This window comes from Festucalex cinctus, chromosome 8, assembly GCF_051991245.1.
Source record: "Festucalex cinctus isolate MCC-2025b chromosome 8, RoL_Fcin_1.0, whole genome shotgun sequence".
In the NCBI taxonomy this organism is placed as follows: domain Eukaryota; kingdom Metazoa; phylum Chordata; class Actinopteri; order Syngnathiformes; family Syngnathidae; genus Festucalex; species Festucalex cinctus.
Window position 1 is genome coordinate 26,342,766 of NC_135418.1, and position 22,447 is coordinate 26,365,212.

The window sequence follows — 22,447 nt, forward strand, 5'->3', positions numbered from 1 at the left end:
TGGCTTAAAACCCCTTAACAGATGTGATCCATTTGCCAAAGTTGTTCTGCTTTAATTAGCTCACGCATCCATGTTTGTAGTCAATTACAAAAAGACAAAAAGACTACAAAGAATATTCTGGTTGGTGCCTCCGCGTGTTTCAGGCCTACTTGTGTTCGCTCCCTGGATACTGAAATTCTGCAATGGGGTCACATAGTGAGAGAATTCCGTCTAAATCAGAACAGCGCGAGGGAGAACGAAACAGGAAGATGTCTGAAATCAGATGAATGTGGAAAAAGGGAGAAATAATTGTTCACTGTTTACAATGAAAGGCATCAATTTGAACAGGAGACCCTTTTATTGTCACTCTCTTAAAATAAGTGCCTAAGTAATTTTTTTGCAACTTTTTTTTTCCTAAATCATCTCATTATGTAAATGGTTCAATGTTCATAAATGGTTTCCTGAAAAATTTGAAAAAAAAAAAATACTTTGGCGATTATTTTAAGGCGTCGATATGCAGAAAAAAAACATTTTCCATTTATTTATTTATTCATTTAACTAACATGCATTTATTAGAAGTAAGGTGTTTATTTGATAAGGATTCTATTTATATACGTAAAGTATTTCTTGTTAACAATCTTAAATCCCAAAAATTTATTTGAAACACGGCATTTATTTGAGCGGCAGCCTAGGTACGAGATTTTTCTTCAAGCAAAATTTGGGACCATGTATTGATCTTAATGGTTCAATGAGACCAACCAATTCGGGGCTTTACCCCGCCTACTGCCCGAAGCCAGCTGGGATAGGCTCCAGCACCCCCTGCGACCCTTGTGAGGAATAAGCGGTCAAGAAAATGGATGGATGGGTTCAATGAGGCGGTCAACTCCAACAGTCATTTCCCCATCTGTGCCACGAGAGAGCGCCACAAAACAGTCATTCCGGATTCAAATGACTCATCGAAGTACAAATAAAACACTTTACCCTTTTAATGTGACCACCAACTCTTTAAAAATGATTGAAATAAAAGGTTTAAAACTTAAACCATTTGTCACAATTGCCAAGTAGGAAGAGCGGGCTTGACTTGCATGCCTGTTTGAACCAGTGCGCACACATCCTGATCATCACTATGCCAGTAAATCCGTAACCGCATAGCAGCACGAACACTGCTACTCGATTCTCATGTGAAAGCTGGCTGCCGAGCCGCTCGGTGCCCCAACAGCAATTCGGCGAATTTATTGCGGCTGTGTGCTCTTGAATTAGTCGACATGCATGCTGGATTTAGGAGGGGGTGATCGTGTAACCGATAAAATATTAAAGCTAACACATATGATGACGGCTCCCTGGAATACATACTTGAATCCATATCATTTGGTATTTAATTTTGAGCGAGTAATGAGGACAATAGAGTGTCTCTTTCTTCACAGGATGACCTGAAATCACCTCCTTTAAGCAGTCTGTAACAGGCTTTTATTTAAATGAGGTGTTTATTTCAGTGGGGATCTTTTTGATGGCTTTTATTTATTTATTTGTAGTTTTATTTTATTCAATACCAGACAGCTACCAAATATTTTTACTTGGAGGAGAGTTATAATGAGGAAAATAGTTTCTCTCGTTGCTCTGGTGACCTTCGATCATATCTTTTAAGCCGTGGTCGCCCAGCATGGACATTTGTTCATAACATACTCCAAGCAAAATGATGTGCCTTGGCTGGACTTGGTATTATAATGAGGATTTTTTTTTTTCACTACCGTTAAAAACATAAAAAAGTATGTGTGCTAATGCTTGTAGAAAATGTGGCCACACGCTAAGAAAAAGGATCAGACAATGTTTATTTGGAGACATAATGAGTTCTGTTAGCATATACATTGATTAGCTTTGTTAGCATATTTTAGCTTTTGACCACATAACAGCAGGGAGGCTAACTAAATGGCCCATTCACAGTACACAAATGTTACATGTAGAGTTTGTTGCCATTTGGGAAAAAAAAAAAAGACTTTTGGAATTGGATGTTTGTCTGTACATGTTCTTTGAAGGAATCCAGAACCTTCCTGTAGAGGGTAGAAAAGGTATTTCAATAAACCAAATGTGTTGATTATGAAAGTGGCGGTGTAATTTTAGACGAGGCTATAAGTGTCACACACCTTATGTTTGCGAAGGCCGTGCTCCCTCTGCTCCTAATTTGGGAATTGAACACACGGACACATAACCACAAGCACACAACAGGTGTTAACTTATAGCTTAGCTTTGCAGCAAGTCCAAAGGCACACTTTGATTTGATCTAAAAAAAAAAAAACTCAACCTTGAAAATAAAATAGCCTGTATATGTCCAAAATGGATGCTGCCGCCTGTCAATGAAATATGAGTGATGTGCCATTACTAATCACAGATATAATATATGTATTTGTCAATTTGTGCACCTCATCCCAGTTCTGTGCCCGCTCCATGTTAGGAAAAGTGTGTCATGGAGGTCACCTGGACCACCTCACGACGCTTTTAGACTGAGCAGGAGGGTTTAGGTCACCTCCATACGTGTCTTTGAATCAACTAGTCTTCTTTTAAAGGCCCATGACGCAGGATTCAGAGTTTTTGCACATTTGCGACCCATCTGGCGAAACGCGGAACGGACGCCAGCGACGCGCAAGGCCAGGATCATGAGCGTGACGTCATGCTCAGAGAAAAAGTTGGGCAACAGTCACTGTGCCACATTAGTGCCTCCTGTCCATTATACAATTCTTAAAACATGTTCAGGTGAAAAATATGGTTATTTTAAGACTCCAATTTGAGTCTTCAGTTGTGTCATGCCCCTTTAAGTAGGTCAATTTTTCATAGAAGTTTTCATTATGAAAACAAAAATCGATAACTAGGTCCTTATTTGAAGTAAGTTTTCTATTTTAATTTATGCATTATATTTGTGGCATGGGTTGATGATGTAAATTAAATTCATGGAGTCATCTTATGGTATTTTTGCTACAGTCTTCCCAGGTTGATTGTGAGCATTTCTTACCTACGAGAATGAAGATGACCGGCTATTTCTTTTCCGCCTCGATAACAACCGGCTCTGTTGTAAGAAAGGCACGTTGTTAGTTTTCACAAGAAACTAAAAGGAATGTCTTCTTATTTACGTACGTCGGACTTCCAGCTTGCAGCTGACGGTGACCTCGCCGTGGTGGTTCTTGGCTCGACAGGTGTAAACACCTCCGTCGAAGCTCACCGGCTTGCGGATCTCGAGGGAACAGATGCCCTGCACGCAGATCTGACGGAATTTGGGGTCGTCGCCGATTACCATCTGGTTCTTCAGCCACTCGATCTTGGGCTGCAGGGGAGGAAGAATGTTTTCGATAGGCTTTTGATAGCGGTTTTGAAAGGTGTTTTCTATCAGTTTCCGTTTTGCAGCAATTAGCATTAGAAGAGAGCTAAGTTTCATCAGTTTTCACAAATCTATTTAAAATTGTAAGTAATTTAGCTTTTTTTTCTACATGGTCCTGGTTGATCTCCTTTGCTCTGCTGCCACCTGCTGGCCATTTGTGTAATAACTACCATTTCTGCAACCGTTCTTTGCAGTTGAGAGGCTACATCAAAGCCTTCTGTATGCTCTAGCATAAAAACAAAACAAAAAAACGTATAAGTACGTCTTTGGGACACTTAAAACGTTAAAAAAAACTTATTTACACGTTATTGGGAGCAAATGAGTTAAGAATAAAAACTTTTTTGTTTTTCAAAAATTTCGTTTGCAGTATTCCAGTTACCTCACAAAGATTGGGGAATATTAAAAAAATAAAGATGATTGGACAATGTTTTTTTCCCTGGTAGTCAGGAGGTTCTTCTTCTTCTTATTATTATTATTATTATTATTATTATTATTATTATTTATTCACAAAAAAAACCCATTGTTTTCTTCAAGAGTGTCCAGAGTATATTGATTGACTCAACTATAGGTGATAGGTGTTTATTTGATGAAGGGTGTAAATATATTTGAGAGGAGGACTTCATCGGGAAAAAATAAATAAATCAGAAAACTAGTTTGATTTGAGTTGAGGCACCGATTTGAGATGATGCATTCATCTGCGCAACTATAATGGATGCTAGCTTAACATGATTTGAAGTCGGGCATCTTTTTAAGTGAATGCTGATAACGTTAAAAATAAGCAAATAAAATAAAAAATTAAGACACTGGATCCTGGAATGCAGGATGTTAAGAACGTTTGATGTGGAATTGGAGGGGAGTTACTATTTGAGTTTTGAAAGGACCCACCACCCTCCAACCTTCCACCCCACGTTCTGGAGTTTTGACATGGCGATGGCCCCCTAGGAATTCCACGCATCCACCCTCTTGTCACCCCCCCAAAACACACCCTCTTCTAACCCCATATTCATCCGTAATGTAAAGTATGCCGATCGCATTCAGAGCCCAACTCACCGAGCCAAGCTACTGACAGCAGGTGAAAGGCTTGGAATGGGGGCGGAGAAGCGTACCTTGGGGTATCCCCTGACGGAGCACAGCAGCTTGGTGCTGTAGCCCACTGTGGTGGCTCGGTTGGCCAGAGAGGTGGTGAACTTGGGCGCCTCTGTGAAGTCGTGCTCCTGGTACTCAGGCGCCTTGTACTCCATCCCTGCGGGGAAAGAAGCTTGGTGGCTCAGATCCTGCAAACTGAAATGACAGTGGTACCTTGACTTATGATTGATATGTGCCTTTAAGGGGCGTGGCCTCGTTAGTGATGTCAGGGGCTGGAGTCGGAGTCACATCTTGTGAGTGATCTCATTTTGTATTTGTGTTATTTGGCTGCTTGTGTGGTTCAATAAATGGCAGAAAGTGCATTGATGACTGTGGCTCTCCTTGCCCACCTGTGAGGGCATTACAGGACTTTAACTCATTCACTCGCAGCCATTTTCACAGAAGCAGTCCCGTTCGCTCCCGGCTGTTTTACTGGATTTTGACTGATTTTGCAAGGCCCACAGAATATTGTGTTCTATTGCTATAAAAGCATGGAACCTATCAAAAGAAAGATTAAAGTCTCTTCCTTCATCATGAAAAAAAGTATGTTTCTATCGGTTTCCGTTTTGCAGCAATTAGCATTAGAAGTTTCATCAGTTTTCACAAATCTATTCAAAATTGTAAGTAATTGAGCTTTTTTTCTACATGGCCCTGGTTGATCTCCTTTGCTCTGCTGCCACCTGCTGGCCGTTTGTGTAATAACTACCATTTCTGCAACCGTTCTTTGCAGTTGAGAGGCTGCATCAAAGCCTTCTGTATGCTCTAGTCTAGCATAACCCCCCCCCCCCCCCCCCCCCCCCAAAAAAAAAAACGTATAAATACGTCTTTGGGACACTTAGAACATAAAAAAAACGTATTTACACGTTTTGGGAGCAAATGAGTTAATTGCTCCTTTTTCCCTCTCACTTCACTTGAAATCAACCAAGCCACTGCTAGTAACTTGAGAAACTTGAAAGTCGGGGCACACCTAGGTCTGTAGTTTGTTAAAAAAAAAAAAAAAAAAAAAAAAAAAAAAAAATGGCCGTCGTACCCATCTTGAGGATCTTGGCCTCATCCTTGGTGACAGCCGCCGCCTCGCTGATTCCACACTTGTTCTCGGAGAACACCCGGAACTTGTAGGTGTTGCCCATGATGAGGTCTGAGATGGTGGCGTTGAGTCGGTGGTAGTGCTCCATCACGGTGAACCAGTCCTGTCAACACATCTCTCGTCAGGATCCGGGCTCCGGGATCGAGCGGGGATTCAGTGCAATTCTTACTCCGGTCTTTTTGTCAGCCTTCTGGACTGTGTAACCTGTGATGTCTGTGTTGCCGTTGTCTTTGGACGCCGTCCACTCCAGAGCTGCGTTGAAGCCCCACGTGTCCACGATCTTTACGCTGGTCGGAGGCCCGGGAAGTTCTGGAACATTCCAGAATTTCGTTTATTAGAAAATGACTTTTTCATTCTCTCCCCAAATGGTGTTCGTTTACTTCGTTACAGAGATTATGAGGCATTTATTCGAAGGATGATTGTATTTATTTGAAAGAATGGAGAGAAATCATTTAAAAAAGGCATATTTTTTTTCCCTCAAGTAGTGGCCAGGGAGTGTTTTTTTATTTTATTTTTATTTTTATTTTTATTGTACTCATCTACAGAGCAGAGCAGACTTTTTATTAGAGGTTTTTATTTGAGAGGAGGCCTGTATTTGCAACAAAAAATATTTTTTTTGTTTTTTTTTTGTTTTTGTTTCAAATAGTGTCCAGTGGGTGTTAATTGCCGCAACAACTAAGAGTACCAGGCATTTATTGGAGGTTGTATCAATTTGAAATGAGATATTTATCCAGCCATCCATTTTCTTAACCACTTACTCCTCACAAGGGTCACGGGATGTGATATTTACTTGTAACAAAAAATAACAATAATAATGATATTAAAATAAACACAAACAAATAATGACTAGGGACATTTATTAAATACAGACAACTAATACGTGTTTATTGGAGAGGAGGTCTTTATTTAATAAAAAACAAAACATACAGTGTTCCCTCAAGAAGTGGCCATTCGGTGTTTATTCTTATTTACTCTACTACAAAGGCTATCAGATGTTTATTCGAAGGAGGCATTTAATTTTTTTTAACACTTTTTTTTTAACTATTCAACTAGTTTTGATGTTCATTTGAGGGTGGTGTGACTGGTGCCTCTTTTTGAGATTTAAAAAAAGTCCACTTGTCATAGGTTTATTTATGTAACTACAGAGATGGGCGTTTATTTCAAGGAGGTGTCTATTTATGTGAGAGGAGGTCTTTGTACAAACATAAAAAAAAGTTTATTTTTTATTAAGAATATTATTATTATTATATACATTTATTCCAGAGAGGTGATTATTTGAGGGAAGTGTGTTTTTGAGAAGAGGCTTTTATTTGTATATATTTGTTTTACAAAATGTTTTTTTTCCTCAAATAATGATGAAGAGCAATTATTTACTGAAATCCAGACAACTTGAGGTGAGGCATCTATTTGAGAAGAGACCTCCATTTGTAACAAATATCTTATAGTGTCCAGAGGGAGTTTATTTACTCACTTACAGAAAGTATCTAGCATTTATTTGAAGGTGGCATCTATTATTTTCAGACGAGGCCTTTAACAAGTCAAAAGCACAGGAAATCGAAGGCGTTCGCTTACCGACAATCTGCAGAATGAGTGTGGCCTTGTCCTCAAAGTCGTCCACTTTGACGCACATCTCGTAGTCGCCGGAGTCGTCCCTCTCGGCCGCTCGGATGAAGAGGATGCTGTCCCTCTCGGTGCTGCGAATGTTCACCTTTCCTTTCTCCAGCGGCTGCCCGTTTTTGGTCCAGCTCACCACAGGCTTGGGTTTGCCCTAGAGGACACCGGCACACTTCACGTATGACGCGCAAGGCCGCTTCCTGGTCTGGAATGAGCTTACTGTGAACGGGATGGTCAGGTTGATCTTGTCTCCAACGTTAGCCACGTATCGCTGCCTGAGGAAGCGAGGCAGGCGCACCTTAGGGCGATCTACGTAGAGAGGAAAACAAGGACAATATTAGTTTTGTTTGTTCTTAACATTCACTCCCAGCCATTTTCACAGAAGCAGTCCCGTTCGCTCCCGGCTGTTTTACTGGATTTTGACTGATTTTGCAAGGCCCACAGAATATTGTGTTCTATTGCTATAAAAGCATGGAATCTATCAAAAGAAAGATTAAAGTCTCTTCTTTCATCAGGAAAAAAAGTATGTTTCTATCTGTTTCCGTTTTGCAGCAATTAGCATTAGAAGAGAGCTAAGTTTCATCAGTTTTCACAAATCTATTTAAAATTGTAAGTATTTTAGCTTTTTTTCTGGTTGATCAAAGCCTTCTGTATGCTCTAGCATTTAAAAACAAAAACAAAAAACATATAAATACGTCTTTGGGACACTTGGAACTTAAAAAAAAAGTATTTACACGTTATTGGGAGCAAATGAGTTAATAAGTTTAAGAAAAATACAGATTTTATGGTAGTGCTTTGGATGTGAGCAAAACAAGTGCTTCCTCTAACTCTTTGACATAAATATCAAAAATTTGTCATAATTGAGCCAACAAGATGAGGCAAACTTAGTTTTTGTCATTTTTACGTTTAGTGCACAATTCAAATGGTTTAGATCGAAGTTTAATTCCAATTCATAGATCTTTCAACTCTCAATTTCGGTTCACGTATTCTCAAGCACTGTGTGCGCTTCCACCGTCGTGATTTTAATTTGAATTCGGGGAGCCGCTTCGATTGGCCGCGAGTCGGCTGCGTTCCGTCCAACAAGTAAAATGCCAAAAGAAAGAAAACTCCTGAAAATAGGGCCTTATGAGTTTATTCTCATACTTTATTCATTATACAGCTATAACCCTGATCTTATAATATTATTTTTTTTGTAGTACAATATTATGACTTATTCTCATGACAGTACTCATTTCTGTCTTAATATTAAATTTGCAACCTAGTCGGTGAATTATAGTTCACGTAATCCTTCAAGATTAATGTCATAAACATCTCACAATTGACACAGCAAGGCGGATGAGTTGGCACATCAACCTCGTTCGCTTATTTATCGGTATTATGCCGACAGACAACATTTCTGGCCTACTTTACAGTAAGAATAACATGCGAGGATTTCACGGGAGGAACCACCTGCTGTGTCACAGCATTTGTCGGGACTGTAAATAGAGTGTGTGCGGTGGGGGTTGCGGCATCAACTGGAAGCTACAAAGAAAGTCACCAGAAAGCAAAGCGAGCGGCTCACTTGTGGATTCGGATGAGCATCACAAATGCGCAAATAAGCGGAAATGCCCGTCACGTCGAGTCGCATTATCGCGTTACTTCAAGCGGATTAGATGTGCTGCAAAATGGCCGCGTAACGCCTTTGACGTCGTCCAAAATAAACAGCATGGTTGAGGCTGTCATGAGATTTGAGTGTCACCTGAGGCCAGTCAACACCCCCCCCCCCCCCCCCCCCCCCTTTCCCCCACCCCGGCACAGACAGGAACTCAACCTCCACCCGACCACCTGCTGGCCCCTCAGCTCACTTTGCCGCCATCCGTCTCCCCCGAGCTCGATGCCGGGCACTGCGCATTAACTCATTCACTGCCATTGACGGAACAATACGTCAAATGATGCATTTTTGCTGGGCTGGCAGTGAATGTGTTAATAACCGCCAACATCCCAGCTATTTTTCAGCGGCTTTGCGGCCGTTTTGAAGGAAACCATTCATGAAATGCTTTCTATTGCTGGAGCGCCTCCCAAAACGGGCAGAGCAGCCACAAACAATTATTTTGCCAGTCGACCAGTAGTCGTCGCGATTAATCAACCAATCGGATCATGTGAACAGGATCGCAGGTTGTGCCAAACATATCGCATTTCGGAGTTCTTGAACACTGTGTTCGGGAATAAGAGAGAACAAGGGAGGGGAGAATGAGTGAGGTTGCTAGTTAAACGTCAATTCCCGGAATAATGTTTCCGTAATCCAGAGTAAATCGCTGCTACAACTTTACATACATTGTGTATGCTAAGGCTAGCTTCCAGACACTGCTGTTGCAATGCAATACTTATTGGAAGTAAGGTATCAATTTTTATAAATGTATGTTTTAGTTATGGCCATATTAAGACGTACATTTTATTTTAGTCCTTATGACCTCCTCCACCAGCACATATTTATATTTTTTCATATACTGCCTGTTTATTTACTTAACTGCATTGAGTTCCTCGTGTTTATTTGAAGTAAAGAGTCAATTTTTCCAGTTTTTAGTTGATGGTCTTTATGGTATCAGCGCATCCTCCATTACAACAACTTCCTTGTCCTCAAATAGCGTTTATTATTATTATTATTATTATTATTAACTTTTATTTAGTTGCTGAGAGTCACAATTGTTTATTGGAAGTAAGGCGTCCATTTTTCTAGTTCTTAGTTTATGTGCTTAACGATTTGGACATCACGTCTTGCCAGTATAACAGTCTTACAGTATTTTAATGTTGAGGTGCCATTTTATTTACTCAGTGACAGAGAGTCACAGCCAATTATTTGAAGTAAGGCATCAGTTTTTTCTAGTTCACAGTCTTTATGGCATTGGCATCTCCCTTTTTACCAGCAACATCCTTCACCCTGATGGACATATTTGTATTTCCTCAAATAGTATCTATTTATGTGTTCTGCTGCAGTGTCTAGCAGGCATTTATTTGAAGTATGGCATTGGTATTGTATTTCTTATTGTATGGTATTTACGGCGTTGGTACCTCATTCACCAGGAAGCTCATATTGGCCTTTCGTCAAACAGTGTTCGTTTATTTACTCACCTGCAGTGAGTAGCATGTGTTAACTTGAAGAAGGGCTTTGATTTTACTACTCCCTTGGCATAGCATTTATCACGTGGGCACGTCATGCCTTACCGGCAACCTCCTTCACCACAACAGCCTCGGGGAGGGCGACTGGTGGACTTCGTCCTCCAGCGTTCACGGCCACCACACGGATCTTCAGACGGTCTCCGGTCATCTGGTTTTTGATGACGCAGCGGCAGGACTTCTGCAGGTCCTCGCTGACCGCCTTCCAGTCCTCAGCTGAAAGGAAAAGGTTCAGGTTCGGGATTATGTTCAGTTTCAGAGGAAAAGTAAGAGTCGCATTTGAGTCTTTAGGTTCTATTTTCATGCCCCAGTGCAAGTCTGGTGCGACACGCAGTGTAAAACGGCGCAGGGGTGGGCAAGACCAAGTTTTGGTATTTGGCTTTTTTTTTTTTTCTTTTTTTTTTTTTATTATCTTGAGCTTGACAAATACTCCAAATACTAAAAAAATAATCAAGTCTAAGGTTTTTTTTTTTTTTTTTAACGGAAACTAACAAACAGCCACATCTCTCCTACTTTAATGCTGAGTGCTGACATACCGTACAATGGTAAACTCCGTAGGCACACAGGATAATTATTAGCGGTTGATGTGTATATATACCACTATGTAACCTCTGGCATGCCAACTTAGCGGCGGGCGCACCAGGTGCAGCCCTGGGACTCACTTCCGTCCTTGCACACCTCGATGGCGTACCCGTCTAGGCCGGACGGGCCGACAACCTCGGGTTGGCTCCAGATGATGGTCACCGAAGTGTCGTTCTTATCCTCCACGAACAGATCCAGAGGGGCACTTGTGGGCTCTACAGACGGCAATTAGAAGAATCAGATTTTGCAGCGTTTTGGGAGCAGAATATGTGACGGGAGGCTTACCTTTGGGTGGAGGTGGCGGCGGAGTGGGCGCTTTAGGCTCTTCGGGCTCGGGCGCCTCACCAGCTTCAGCTGGACATACAGGTCGGAGCAAAAACATTTCAAAAACACTGTCTCATCTCAAAATTTGCATTTTTTTTTCCCGTTCAAAGGGTGGGGAACATGTATGCTGCAAAAACTGGGATTAAAAAACAGAAGACAAAAAAATAATGACATGACTATACTAGTTTATATAATTATCTGTTTAATCAAATAAGCTAATTTGCCTAGGCAATTCCGGGGACGTCAACCCCAACATTTTTTTTTATTTATTTATTTATTTATTTTTATTATTTTTTTTACAATATGTTCTATGCAGCTCCTATAGTCTAAAAACAATATTCTGACTAATATTGCATTTGTGGAAAGTTAATTAAGCAGCAAAGTCCACCAGTTTTCATCCATCTCCGGCGGCGGCCATTTTGTCACTTGATGTCGACCGAAAATGACATCACAGTTGCTCAGGGCTCAGGTAATGGCCAATCATGGGGTCACATGACCAAAGCCACAAAACAGGTGAGCCGTGATTGGTCGATACCGGAGCCCTGAGTAAACTGTGATGTCATTTTCAGGCGCCAGCAAGTGACAAAATGGCCGCCCCTGATCTGCTTAATCCATTTTCTACCACCGCAATATTAAACAGAATAGTGTGTTTAGACTAGTGGGGGTTGCATGCAACATATTGTTGTATGTCGCTCATGTACCGCATATCTACACGTACAGAATTTAGGTACTTCCAAATTACATATATTGCAAAACTCTCAATAAGTTATGATAACCATTTAAAAGAAAAAAACAAAACGCCTGAAGTAATTAACTGTTGCGCAAAAACTGCCTGTTAAATCATATCTCGAAAAAGATTCGGCCTGTTTTGCATTGATTTTAAATATCGAATTTCAGTTAGAGTTTAAGTGATTGCAGTGTGAGAGCATCTATTAATAACCGCTGGTAGTTATGTGAAAAAATGAGTGCGTCAGTGGCGGCGGGCAGGTTTGTGTAACAGAAGCTGTTTACTTTTAATAATGTTCAAATGACAAGTCTTTGGAGTCGGACTAGTATTTTGTTTCTTGTGTGCCAAAGTTAATGTCAGCCAATTTAATATGGAGAGGAATAATAGCATGTCGGCTCAACGTCACTGGCTTGTGAATTTTTTTTATTTTTTTTTTTAACAAGCGCGTCATGGGCGGGCAGGTGTTTGTAACACGACGCGACATCTGGCGAGGTGTTGACAGCCGGGAGTTTCCTTTTAATAATGCTCAAATGACATGGTTGTCATTCTAGAATAAAAATAAATAAAAGTGAGGATCAGTGACGGGATTATGAAGATGTGATCAAATCAGGTAATATCAACTGAGGTTTTGTTCATCAACGGATTACTTAAATTGATCATGTGCGTCTTGTTTTGTATTCATTCCCATATTTCCTCAAATGAAAGCCATTATTTGCAGTATTTTATTTGAAGTAAAATGCAATCAGAGATTTGTGACTTCCGTGTTATAATGTAGCCATTTCACATTAGCAATTAGCAAAGTGGGAAAAGTTGTTTCAAAAGGTTCGAAATTTCACTTCGTTATATCTCGGCTAGATTACTGTAATATATATCTTTCAAGTTTTTCTAGTTGGTCCAAAATGCTGCTGCTCGCCTACTTAACTGGAGCTCGTAGGAGGGAGCACATAACTCCGATTCTGGCCTCCATGTAGGCAACAATTTAAAGATCATTTGACGGTACATTTGCTGTCTGAAAACCTCACTTTTGTTCTCCTGCAGGAGTCCAGCTCACCGTTTCCGCCAATAAGGCATTCAATTTATTTATTTTTTAATTATACCTTTTTTAATTTAATTATACCTCGACTAGTTCGTAAAGTTAGGTAAAATGCAGAAAAGTCAGCATCTTCAACACGTAAATGACATAAAATAATTTGAATACATTTAGCTCAGCGGGAAAAAAAACTTTTACCGTCCACTGGTGTGGCTTCGCCCCCTTCAGCTGGAGGGGCAGCGGGGGCCTCGCCCTCCGCGGCAGGCGCAGCGGCCTCAGCAGGTGCAGCCACTTCATCGTCAGCGGGCGGCGCCTCCGCTGGAGGGGCAGTCTCGGCCGGGGGGGCTTCCGCAACCGGGGGGGTTTCCACGACCGGGGTGGGTTCCGGGGCCGGCTCTGGAGCCGGGGCTGGCTCCGGCTTAGGTGCGGGCTGCGGCGCCTTCTCCACCTTTTTACCGGGTTTCCTCTTGATCGGGGCAGGCTTGGACGGCATGTTGGCAGCTAATTCCCAAATTGGCACACACACAAAAATGTCCTTCGCCTGAATCCAATGCCGACGTTTGCAGTGGAGAGGAGCATTATATGGGCCCCACCGAGAGACAGGCCCGCCCCCTTCGGAAGGGGCGGAATTGACAACTCAACACAACTTGGAGCCACAAAGGAAGAAAGTTTAAAGATGCAAATGTAGGCAAGTTTTAAGGCATTCAGCCTTTAAGTCAATCAGATCAATTATAATTAACCCCTTATATACAATACGGCATTATTAATATTTTTCATGTTATTTACAGAAAATTAACCATTTGTTTTTGTTTTTAGAGTACTTTACATAAAATTGTTTGTTAATAATTATTATTATTAGAAAGTTTACTATTATTAATATTTTATATTCACAACACGTTTGCTAATTACTTAAAAAAATAAACGGGTAAAATTCAGAGCAAAAGTTTATTTTATTCGTAATGTTTAATTTCCCAAAAATATATAATATACAAATAGTTATTTGTACATGTAAAATTTACAGCAAAATATCTGCGTATTCGGTACAATTGTTTTGTTTTTTTAATTTATTGTTGCAGTCACAATTAATCAACTATTTACAGCAAAATTAATTTGAAAAAAAATGTCAAATCATTTTTTTTTATTAATACTCATGTTTTTAATTTGATGAATTACAATAAATTTTTATTACAATTAACGAAAAATACAAATGTACTGTACATGTAAATTTGTTGACTAATGTATTGTATTATTTACAATATTTTTTATTAACCAATAATTTAATAAGAATAAAACATGTTAATCTTAATTGTTGATATAAAATTGCTACTATTTTGTATGAATTACAAAAAATATATTTTTTAATTAAAAAACGTTTTACTAATACACTTTCTATTGTTAAATTTCATTTTACAAATACATTTTAAAATGTCATTCATGATAAATTACCCAATTATTAAATATTTTTAATACATTATTTACAATACGGTACCCAGTTTTTTCATAAAAAAATGAAAAGTACTGTAGATGGATGTTTTTTTTTTATTCACTATTATTTTTCATTGTATTAGTTACAAAATGGTAACCCAGATTCAAGATAGCGTTAGCTTGACTCACTAGCTAAGATTAATAGCTAATAGCTTTTTTTTTTTTTGGTCCAATGAATTGACAAGAAGCAGGTGATGAAATATAACATATACTTTATTGATTTGAACAAACAGTGGTTGGATGTACGTGTGGTGGATGTACGGTATGGAGCCCGCCTGGCGCTTTTCGTTAAACCTATCCGCATTTTGACCGGAACCCGACTCGGAGCTTTTTCTTCGCCGTGCATCCAGAACGCTGCCGTATTTACAATCTTTACAACGACGTTTCGTACAAAATAGAGAACTTAACCTTTATAAAGGATTCTTAGAAAAGAAGAGGAAATATCAAATATCGGAGTAGTAAAAAGAAAACAAATGATTTTCCTATTTGTCACACGGCGAGTTTACATGCATTTACAACACAGAAAAACATTTTCAAGAACTCTCATAACATTTTTTTTTCCCCCTCCGATATTTACTGTTCAGTCAATGTCGACTTTCTGAAAAATATGACTATCCAGCAACCTGTAATGGCCTCCATTTTAAGTTGTCTGGGTTAGACCCACCCATTAGAAGTGCTTTTCCCAACTGTTTTGGAATTAAAGGTTCAATTTGAAATGGAGATTTTGACCATTAGTTCTGACCAGGTCGATTTACCCTGTTTCCAACTCAACACCCCTGACGAAACCATCATTTTAAGGCTCACCGGGTTATCCCTTCACTCCCAAATTAACAACTGGGACATTGGCAAAAACCCAAGCAGAAGAAGCTGCTGTATAGTCCCCGTACAAAAACCGGTCACGGTTACTACACATACATAAACACAACGACCAGTCCATGAGATGAAATGGATTTCATTTTTTTTGTTTGTTTGTCTTTCGGGCAAAGGCCAACATATTTACAAAGAATGAGTCGGCGATTCACAACCAAGCGACCATTTTAACTTGACATATAATTTATCGTATCTCATTAGAGTGGGCGGGACATTCATTGATGGGATTTTAAGTACATTTGAATTTCATTCAACATCACATAGTCACACTCACCGAAAATCGGGCCGAATTTCAGAATTTTCTGAACAAGCTCAGCAAACGTGTACAACGCTTTAGGTAATACAGTCATTTAGGGACAATCTACATTTTACGCACACCAAAAAAATAAATACATGAAGCACCTCAAAGAATGTTGAATCGTTCTGACTCGACCAAAACCGCGAATACTGCAACAAGCACGTGTTCTTCTTACACATGGTTACAACGTCTCACGTGACGCCACTCGTCTCTAAAAAGGTTACTCTAAAAATCTATTTAACAATCTGGCCAAACTAACCTGAATTGTTGTTGTTTTTTTTTTTTGACAGCGAACAACGTTAAAAGCACCAAATGAACCTCAATTTTTTATTTATTTTTTATTTTTTATGATGCTCCTGGTGAAGTTTGTGAAGCCATTTTCCTCGGCCGTTTATCGTATTATTCGCTAATTAATTAACATTGCTACATGTTTAATCCTCTTTTTTTTTTTTTCTGTTTCCTTTTTGACTTTTGTCTCTACAATCATACGTACCTACAGACATGATTTGGAACAATGTTTTTGGGTTTCACATACGCAAGTGATCATTCGGCTGTAAGGAACTCCCAAACCTTATCGAGGAGTATTAGGGTCACACAGAAACATAAAAAAAAAATAAAATAAAATAAAAATAAATAAAAAATCATAAAATAATACACCTACTGTAGGTCATTGTGTCTCAAAAGTGTGATTCAAGAATCACTTTGCATGATGTTAAAGTGGATGAAACTTTTTTTTTTTTAACAGTAAATTTAATGTTCACTACAATTGCACGTAACATTTTAAAACTGCTTGATTTAAGTACAATCTAAATTACGTGCAATATATTTGAAGTGAATCATTATTTACAAACCTTTTTTAGAGACTAAAGCAATTTTTCGATGTGGTACACTTGACCCAAATGTGTTTTCATTAACTCACCGTAAGCTAATGAGCAAACTGCAGCAGTACAGTACTAATTAAATAAATGAAGATTTTCCACCATATTTAAGATGCACCTGCATTCTGTGTGACACGAATATTCCTTGTGTTTTTTTTATTTTTTATTTTTTTTTTATTTAAAGGAAGCGGAGTAAAACTGTATCATCATTCTCCTCCTGCTGGTGGAGAAACTGTGAACGTAAATACCTGGTTTATCGCATATGGCGGCATTGGTGATACTAGGTGTGTTTCAAGGTTAAGCAGTGAAAAGAAGTGTTAGAAGAGTTGAAGAGAGAGAGAGAGAGAGAGAGAGAGAGGAGAAAAAAAAAAAAAAAGAGTATGACAGCAACATTTTGCAGCTTGTAAATATGGATGCACAAGTTCAAGCTGAGGATAGTGGCAGAAAATGAAAAGCCTTGTAAAACTGCTAATGGAAGGAGCTAAACTGACGTAAGCACCAGTGAAGTTTTTTCATCTTTAAGGCATCTGTTTTTTTGTTTTTTTTCACCTGCTCAGGTTGGAAAGTCAGGGGATTGCATAACGCACAACATTTGGCTTTACGAGACGTACGCAGCAGATATAAACTTCAGCCACATCCACTGTGCTGTCATACTGTTTTTTTTTTCTTTTCTTTCTCTCTCTCTCTCTCTTTTTTTTTTTAAACACCTCTGCATCACATTTCAGAACAGCTCCAGTGGACGAGCACGACATGTCCCCGCGCTGCGCTGCGGAGGCTGCGCTGGTTTGGACATCACCTGAAGTGTTTTTCAACTGTTAGCACCAATCTAAGAAGAAGGACTGAGGGCAAAGAGGCGGTCAAGGCGACCTGAAGTGAATCACATAAATATATATACAGGCGGTCCTCGCTTTATGACGGTCCCGACATTTCCAGGCTGCAAATGGCGCAGTGACGTAAAAATATGCTTACTTACAGAATATTTAGATTCCAATACCACCATTATAATAATGCCACCCCGAAAGTATATTAAATAGCTAATTTAGGATGCGAAGAAACAGCACGTTAATTACTCCGTCATTATATGATACGGTACAAGTCTCTGCCGTTCGTGGGCTAGTAGCTAGCTGTTAGCGTTAGCATCGAGTGCCTGACTGACAATAAATAGTTTGACAGCTGTTGCTTGGCTAGCTTGCTTTTCTTATTGTTTTCAATATTGTGGACCCATGCTACTTTGTAATCCGCTCATGTTTAAATGAAGGGAATGTGCCTTAAATTGCACTTAGATGTATTTTTCATTAAAATATATATATACATGGAACTTAGCCTTCATTTATAATGATTAAAAAACAACAACACTAGCTTTAAAAAAACAAACAAACAGACAAACAAACAAAAAAAACATTCAAAATGTCCAATATAGCCACTTGGATTTCAGGAACACAACTTCAAGTGCATTACAAATGCAATATAAGGTAAGGCAGGATACCTTATTATTTTATACATGGACCATATATCAAACAATTATGTATCTTGCCTTATATTGCACTTAAAGTTGTGTTCCTAAATCCTAACAGCCATATTGGACAGTTTGAGTATATATATCAAAATATTTGAAATTACAAATTCCTACTCTTAACTTGTTTGAAATTATATATAAAAAAAAAAAAATCAGATTTGCAAAATGTGTATTTTTTTTTTTTATCTTAGACAACAGGCATCTTTAAAATTCTATTTAAAAAAAAAAAAAAAAAGTTCAGGGAGCTCCCAGAGTCATTAGTATGTCTTAAAAACTTAAAATAAAACTTAAACAAGTACATACCATCCATCCTCACAAGGGTCACGAGGGGTGCTGGAGCCTATCCCAGCTGGCTTCGGGCAGTAGGCGAACTGGTTGCCAGCCAATCGCAGAAGTACATACCACAGCTCTTTATAATTTTCTACAGTCAGATACATTTTCCCCAAATTTCAAAATAACTCAAATGTTAAACTTGTATCGTTATTTTAATTTCAAACAAAAAGAAAATGCGCTGAGAGTTCCCAGCAGCATCTCTTATAAAGTTAACTGAACATTTCAGTAAATAGTTCCCTGAGGTTAGCACAGTTTTAAATTGATCATTTTATCAATCGTCAGATAAAAAATTGTTTTTAAAAAAAATCCGATACCGATATCTGCCGAGTGAATATTGGTCTATCCCTTGCTTACACTTCTCAACATGTCACGAAAATAGATCTGCTTAAAGCCGGTGGTTGAACTCTATCCAACCGGGATGTCGTGTGGCTTTCCTCATTGCGATGGGAGGCACTCGCTACCCGCTAGCTTAGTAATAAAAACTAGTTAACTTTGAATTACGCCAGAGAACCATTGATGCAAGCGAAGGTGCTCATGATTTTAAATGCCCGACAAATTTGGGTTAGGTCACCATAGTAGGAATGGAATTCCGTCATAAACCAAGGACCTCCTGTATATATATATAAAAAAATGTAATCTCTATATACTTTCTTAAAAATACTGAATGATTTTTACTTTCCAACTTTCCATTGTAGGAATGGTGCTTCAAAATCACCCTACAACCATTTTTTTTCTGAGGGTTCCCGAATGCACAGTACTGTCACTACAGCAAACGAGTAACAATGACTTTTTTTTTTTTCTTTTCTTTTTTGAACATGTGAGCTTGTTCACAGTCTTGGCAGGCTGGGGTCGTCTTTGTCCGGGGATTCGATGTAATTGGCGGCCTCTTGAAGTTTCAAAAGCATCGCCATCTAAAAAGCGGAGGCGACACGGTGCACGATGTCCATTTCAAACGAAACTTTTTTTTTTTTTTTTGTCAAGAGGTGCTCTCGCTTACCAGCGGATCGGATTCCGTCGAGCTGGGCGTGGTGGTCTCCTTGCGGGATTTCTCCTCGCCGGCCTGCCCGGGGCTACTGGAGCCGATGCTCGGGGGAGGAAGGTGGAACAGCTTGGCCTGGTCCTGCTGGGCGGAGGGCCAAGGAAGAGTGCCCCTCACCCACTCCACGGGGTCTTCCCAGACCGCTTTCTGGCCGTGGAACTGGGAAGTGGCAGCATATCGGGTGGGGAAAATTGGAGCATCTTGAAAAAGAAGCTGCCACCACCTTCTGGCTTAGGTCAACTTTTGAGACAGTACTTTTGGACCCCAGGAAATAAAACCTGGGGTACATCATCAGGCCCGATAGAAGTCTATCCCAGATAACTTTGGGCAAAAGGAGGGGGAGACAAACTCAACACAGGAATGCTGGAGCCGAGATTCGAACTCAAACCTCAGAACTGCAAGGCAGATGTGCTACATGCAGTACTCTTGTAGTGCAACAATCTGCTATGTTGCTTTAAATGGATACTTTACTTATTTAGCCATTTTTGGCGGCCAAACATTAATATTTTGCCTATAATTAATTTGATCTTTTCATTATTTTTCACGTACAATTAGTACCTTTAAAAACACGTTTTGCAACTTGCTGTCGACTGAAAATGACATCACAAGGGCTCAGGTAACCAATCACAGCTCAGCTTGTGAATGTCACATGACCAAACCTAGAAAACAGGTGAGCTGTGATTGGTTACCTGAGCCCTTGTGATGTCATTTTCAGTCGACAGCAAGTTGCAAAATATGTTTTTAAAGGTACTAATTGTATGTGAAAAATAATGAAAGTATCAAATTTATAGACAAAATAACTTTTTATTGCTATAATGGGCTAAATAAGTGAAGAGGAAGTCAAACCATTTTTTTTATGACAATAATATGTTCTATGCAGCCCCATTGGTCTAAATATGATATTCTCGCTAATATTGTGTTAGTGGAACATAGGTTATGAAGCAAAATCCAGGGGGGGCGGCCATTTTGCCACTTGCTGTCAACTGAAGATGACATCACAGTTGCTCAGGTCTCAGGTAACCAACCAATCACAGCTCAGCTTCAGAAAACAGGTGAGCTGTGATTGGTCGTTGCCTAAGTTCTGAGCATCATTGATGTCATCTTCAGTCGACAGCAAGTGGCAAAATGGCCGCCCCCTAAGATGAAGATAAAAACGGCTGGATTTTGCTTCATTACTCATATTCCACACATGTAAAATTAATCAGAATGTCAAGTTTACACTAGTGAGGTCACATAACATATTATTGTCAAGAAATGTTTAAGGTTGACTTCCACTTTCATGACCTTGTTTTTTATCAAGCCACTGTGATAAAGCTAGACAGGAAGTGACATCAAAAGGGCAAAAGGCAGTCACTGAATGTTATGATGATCTCTCACCTTGATGCCATCCTTGGCTCCCTCTTGCAAGTAGGGAATAATAGAATGGTTCCAAAGGTCAATGAACCACGAGCGGAACTCTTCCACCGTGACCGGACAGGACAGGAAAAAACACGGGCCTGAGGAGACGAACACATTCAGGCACGGATTGAAAAAAATAATAAAATAAAAATGACTGATCAGGATTTCCTACCAATAAGAAAGTCCGACGTGCTGTGCTTCTCCAGAAAGGTGTGCAGGTGATACCACAGTTTGGGAACCCAATCCAGCACTCGGACCAGGTCCTCGTTGGTCAGGTTGCGCTCGTCCTCGGACTCCATCAGCTTCCTGTGCAAGTAGCGCACCAGGAAGCCATTGGCGGGCTCCACGTTGTTGGAGAAGGTGACCATCCTGAGACAGGATGAAAAGTTTGTGTTTTTTTTTTTTGTCTTTGTGTCGATGTTTTATAACACCAAGCACCAACCTGAAGCTGAGGTGTAGACTGTGGTTTGCAGTCATCTTCACTGGCTGATTGCTTGTTCCAATGATGTACGGACTGAAGAGGAAAACAAAGTCACTCAAGTCAAAAAATATTATTTATTAAGAACAATCCTATTATAGATGCCGCCTTCAAATATTTTTAATTACCAATACTAAAAGTATAAACCAGCAGTTTGTTGAACCCTTCTTTATTGAAAAACATTTTAAGTATTTGTTTCCAATTCAAGACATATGAATAACGTACCGTTTACTGGTGAGCAAAATGAAGTTTTCACCCAATCTGGCTCTCTTCACCTTGAATTGTGAAAGCATGTTCTTGTATTGCTCATCTCCATGCAGCTTAACTCATTCAAATCCAAAAACGTGTGAACAAACACGTTTTTTATTCTTAATGTTGTCCTTCACTCCCTAAAACGTACTTAGACGTTTTTGTTTTTATTAAGAGCATACAGAAGGCTTTGATGCGGCTTCTGACACGACGAGGTGGCTTAAAGCAATGGTAGTTGTTTAAAAAAAACAAAACAAAAAAAAAAACAGCAGGTGGCTGCAGAGTATAAGAGATCAGCCAGGGCCATGTTGCAACAAGCTCTTTTGGTCAGTGTTTTCACCAGGATATGTGAATAATGATGAAACTTAGCTATGTGTTAATGCTAATAGTTACAAAACAGAAACATATACTTTTTTTTTTTTTTCCTGAAAGAAGAGACTCAAATCTTTCTTTTGGTAGGTTCCATGTTTTATAGCAATAGAATACAATATTCTGTGGGCCAAAATCAGTCAAAATCCAGGAAAACAGCCGAGATTGAAGGGGTTTGCTTGAGTTCAAAATGGGAGGAAATGTTCCTTTCGTTTTACTAGATAGCTAATTGTGCTAGACTAGAACTCGTATTACTGTTAACATGCTTTTTAAAATGTCATCTTGTGCATTACCATTTGTGATATTTGCACGTCAGAGCCCCGTTGACTAATTCGCTGACGGAAGCCGGGTCGTGAATATCGTCCACGATAATGACCAGAGGGTTTTCCGAAGAGCTGCTTTCTCGATCGATTTGATTGGCCAGGTTGGAAAGATACAGCTGCAGATCCTGAGCGAAGACACAATGGAGGGGGAGAAAAAAAAAAAAAAAAAAGATGCTGGAATGCTAGTTTGAAGAAACCAACCCGCTGTTTGATTGGCTTTCGC

At 39.5% G+C, this 22,447-nt stretch overlaps 2 protein-coding genes and 1 long non-coding RNA gene across 6 annotated transcripts in view; 1 reads left to right on the plus strand and 2 right to left on the minus strand.

The window, feature by feature from the left end:
• LOC144024580 (uncharacterized) overlaps window positions 1-22,447 on the plus strand; it is a 37,124-nt gene that overhangs the window by 10,219 nt on the left and 4,458 nt on the right. The gene's annotated exons all lie outside the window — the stretch shown is intronic.
• mybphb (myosin binding protein Hb) lies at window positions 1,821-13,503 on the minus strand. The gene is made up of 13 exons (XM_077529931.1): window positions 13,187-13,503; window positions 11,193-11,261; window positions 10,988-11,122; window positions 10,374-10,541; window positions 7,393-7,481; window positions 7,131-7,326; window positions 5,728-5,867; window positions 5,502-5,661; window positions 4,453-4,589; window positions 3,106-3,292; window positions 2,984-3,037; window positions 2,121-2,153; window positions 1,821-2,027 (listed from the first exon to the last, which is right to left on the minus strand). Exons 1-11 carry the CDS (start codon window positions 13,479-13,481, stop codon window positions 3,006-3,008), a joined length of 1,608 nt encoding a protein of 535 aa, XP_077386057.1. The 5' UTR covers window positions 13,482-13,503; the 3' UTR covers window positions 1,821-2,027; window positions 2,121-2,153; window positions 2,984-3,005.
• The window catches only part of nav1b (neuron navigator 1b), a 70,055-nt gene continuing 62,276 nt past the window's right edge, over window positions 14,669-22,447 (minus strand). For all 4 annotated transcript variants that reach the window (XM_077530965.1, XM_077530966.1, XM_077530963.1 and 1 more), the window contains 6 exons: window positions 22,195-22,349; window positions 21,248-21,319; window positions 20,978-21,174; window positions 20,785-20,903; window positions 19,366-19,566; window positions 14,669-19,279 (listed from right to left, as the gene is read on the minus strand). In XM_077530965.1, coding sequence (XP_077387091.1) covers window positions 19,196-19,279; window positions 19,366-19,566; window positions 20,785-20,903; window positions 20,978-21,174; window positions 21,248-21,319; window positions 22,195-22,349 — 828 coding nt within the window. In that variant the 3' untranslated portion in view covers window positions 14,669-19,195. The remainder of the gene's footprint in view (window positions 19,280-19,365; window positions 19,567-20,784; window positions 20,904-20,977; window positions 21,175-21,247; window positions 21,320-22,194; window positions 22,350-22,447) is intronic.

Coding starts and splice junctions, on each gene's coding strand:
- mybphb (XM_077529931.1), bottom strand. CDS start 13,481: ATGCCGTCCAAGCCTGCCCCGATCAAGAGGAAACCCGGTAAAAAGGTG. Junction 5,662..5,727: donor AGGCTGACAAAAAGACCGGA/GTAAGAATTGCA, acceptor ATGTGTTGACAG/GACTGGTTCACCGTGATGGA. Junction 4,590..5,501: donor GGCCAAGATCCTCAAGATGG/GTACGACGGCCA, acceptor CTTTCCCCGCAG/GGATGGAGTACAAGGCGCCT.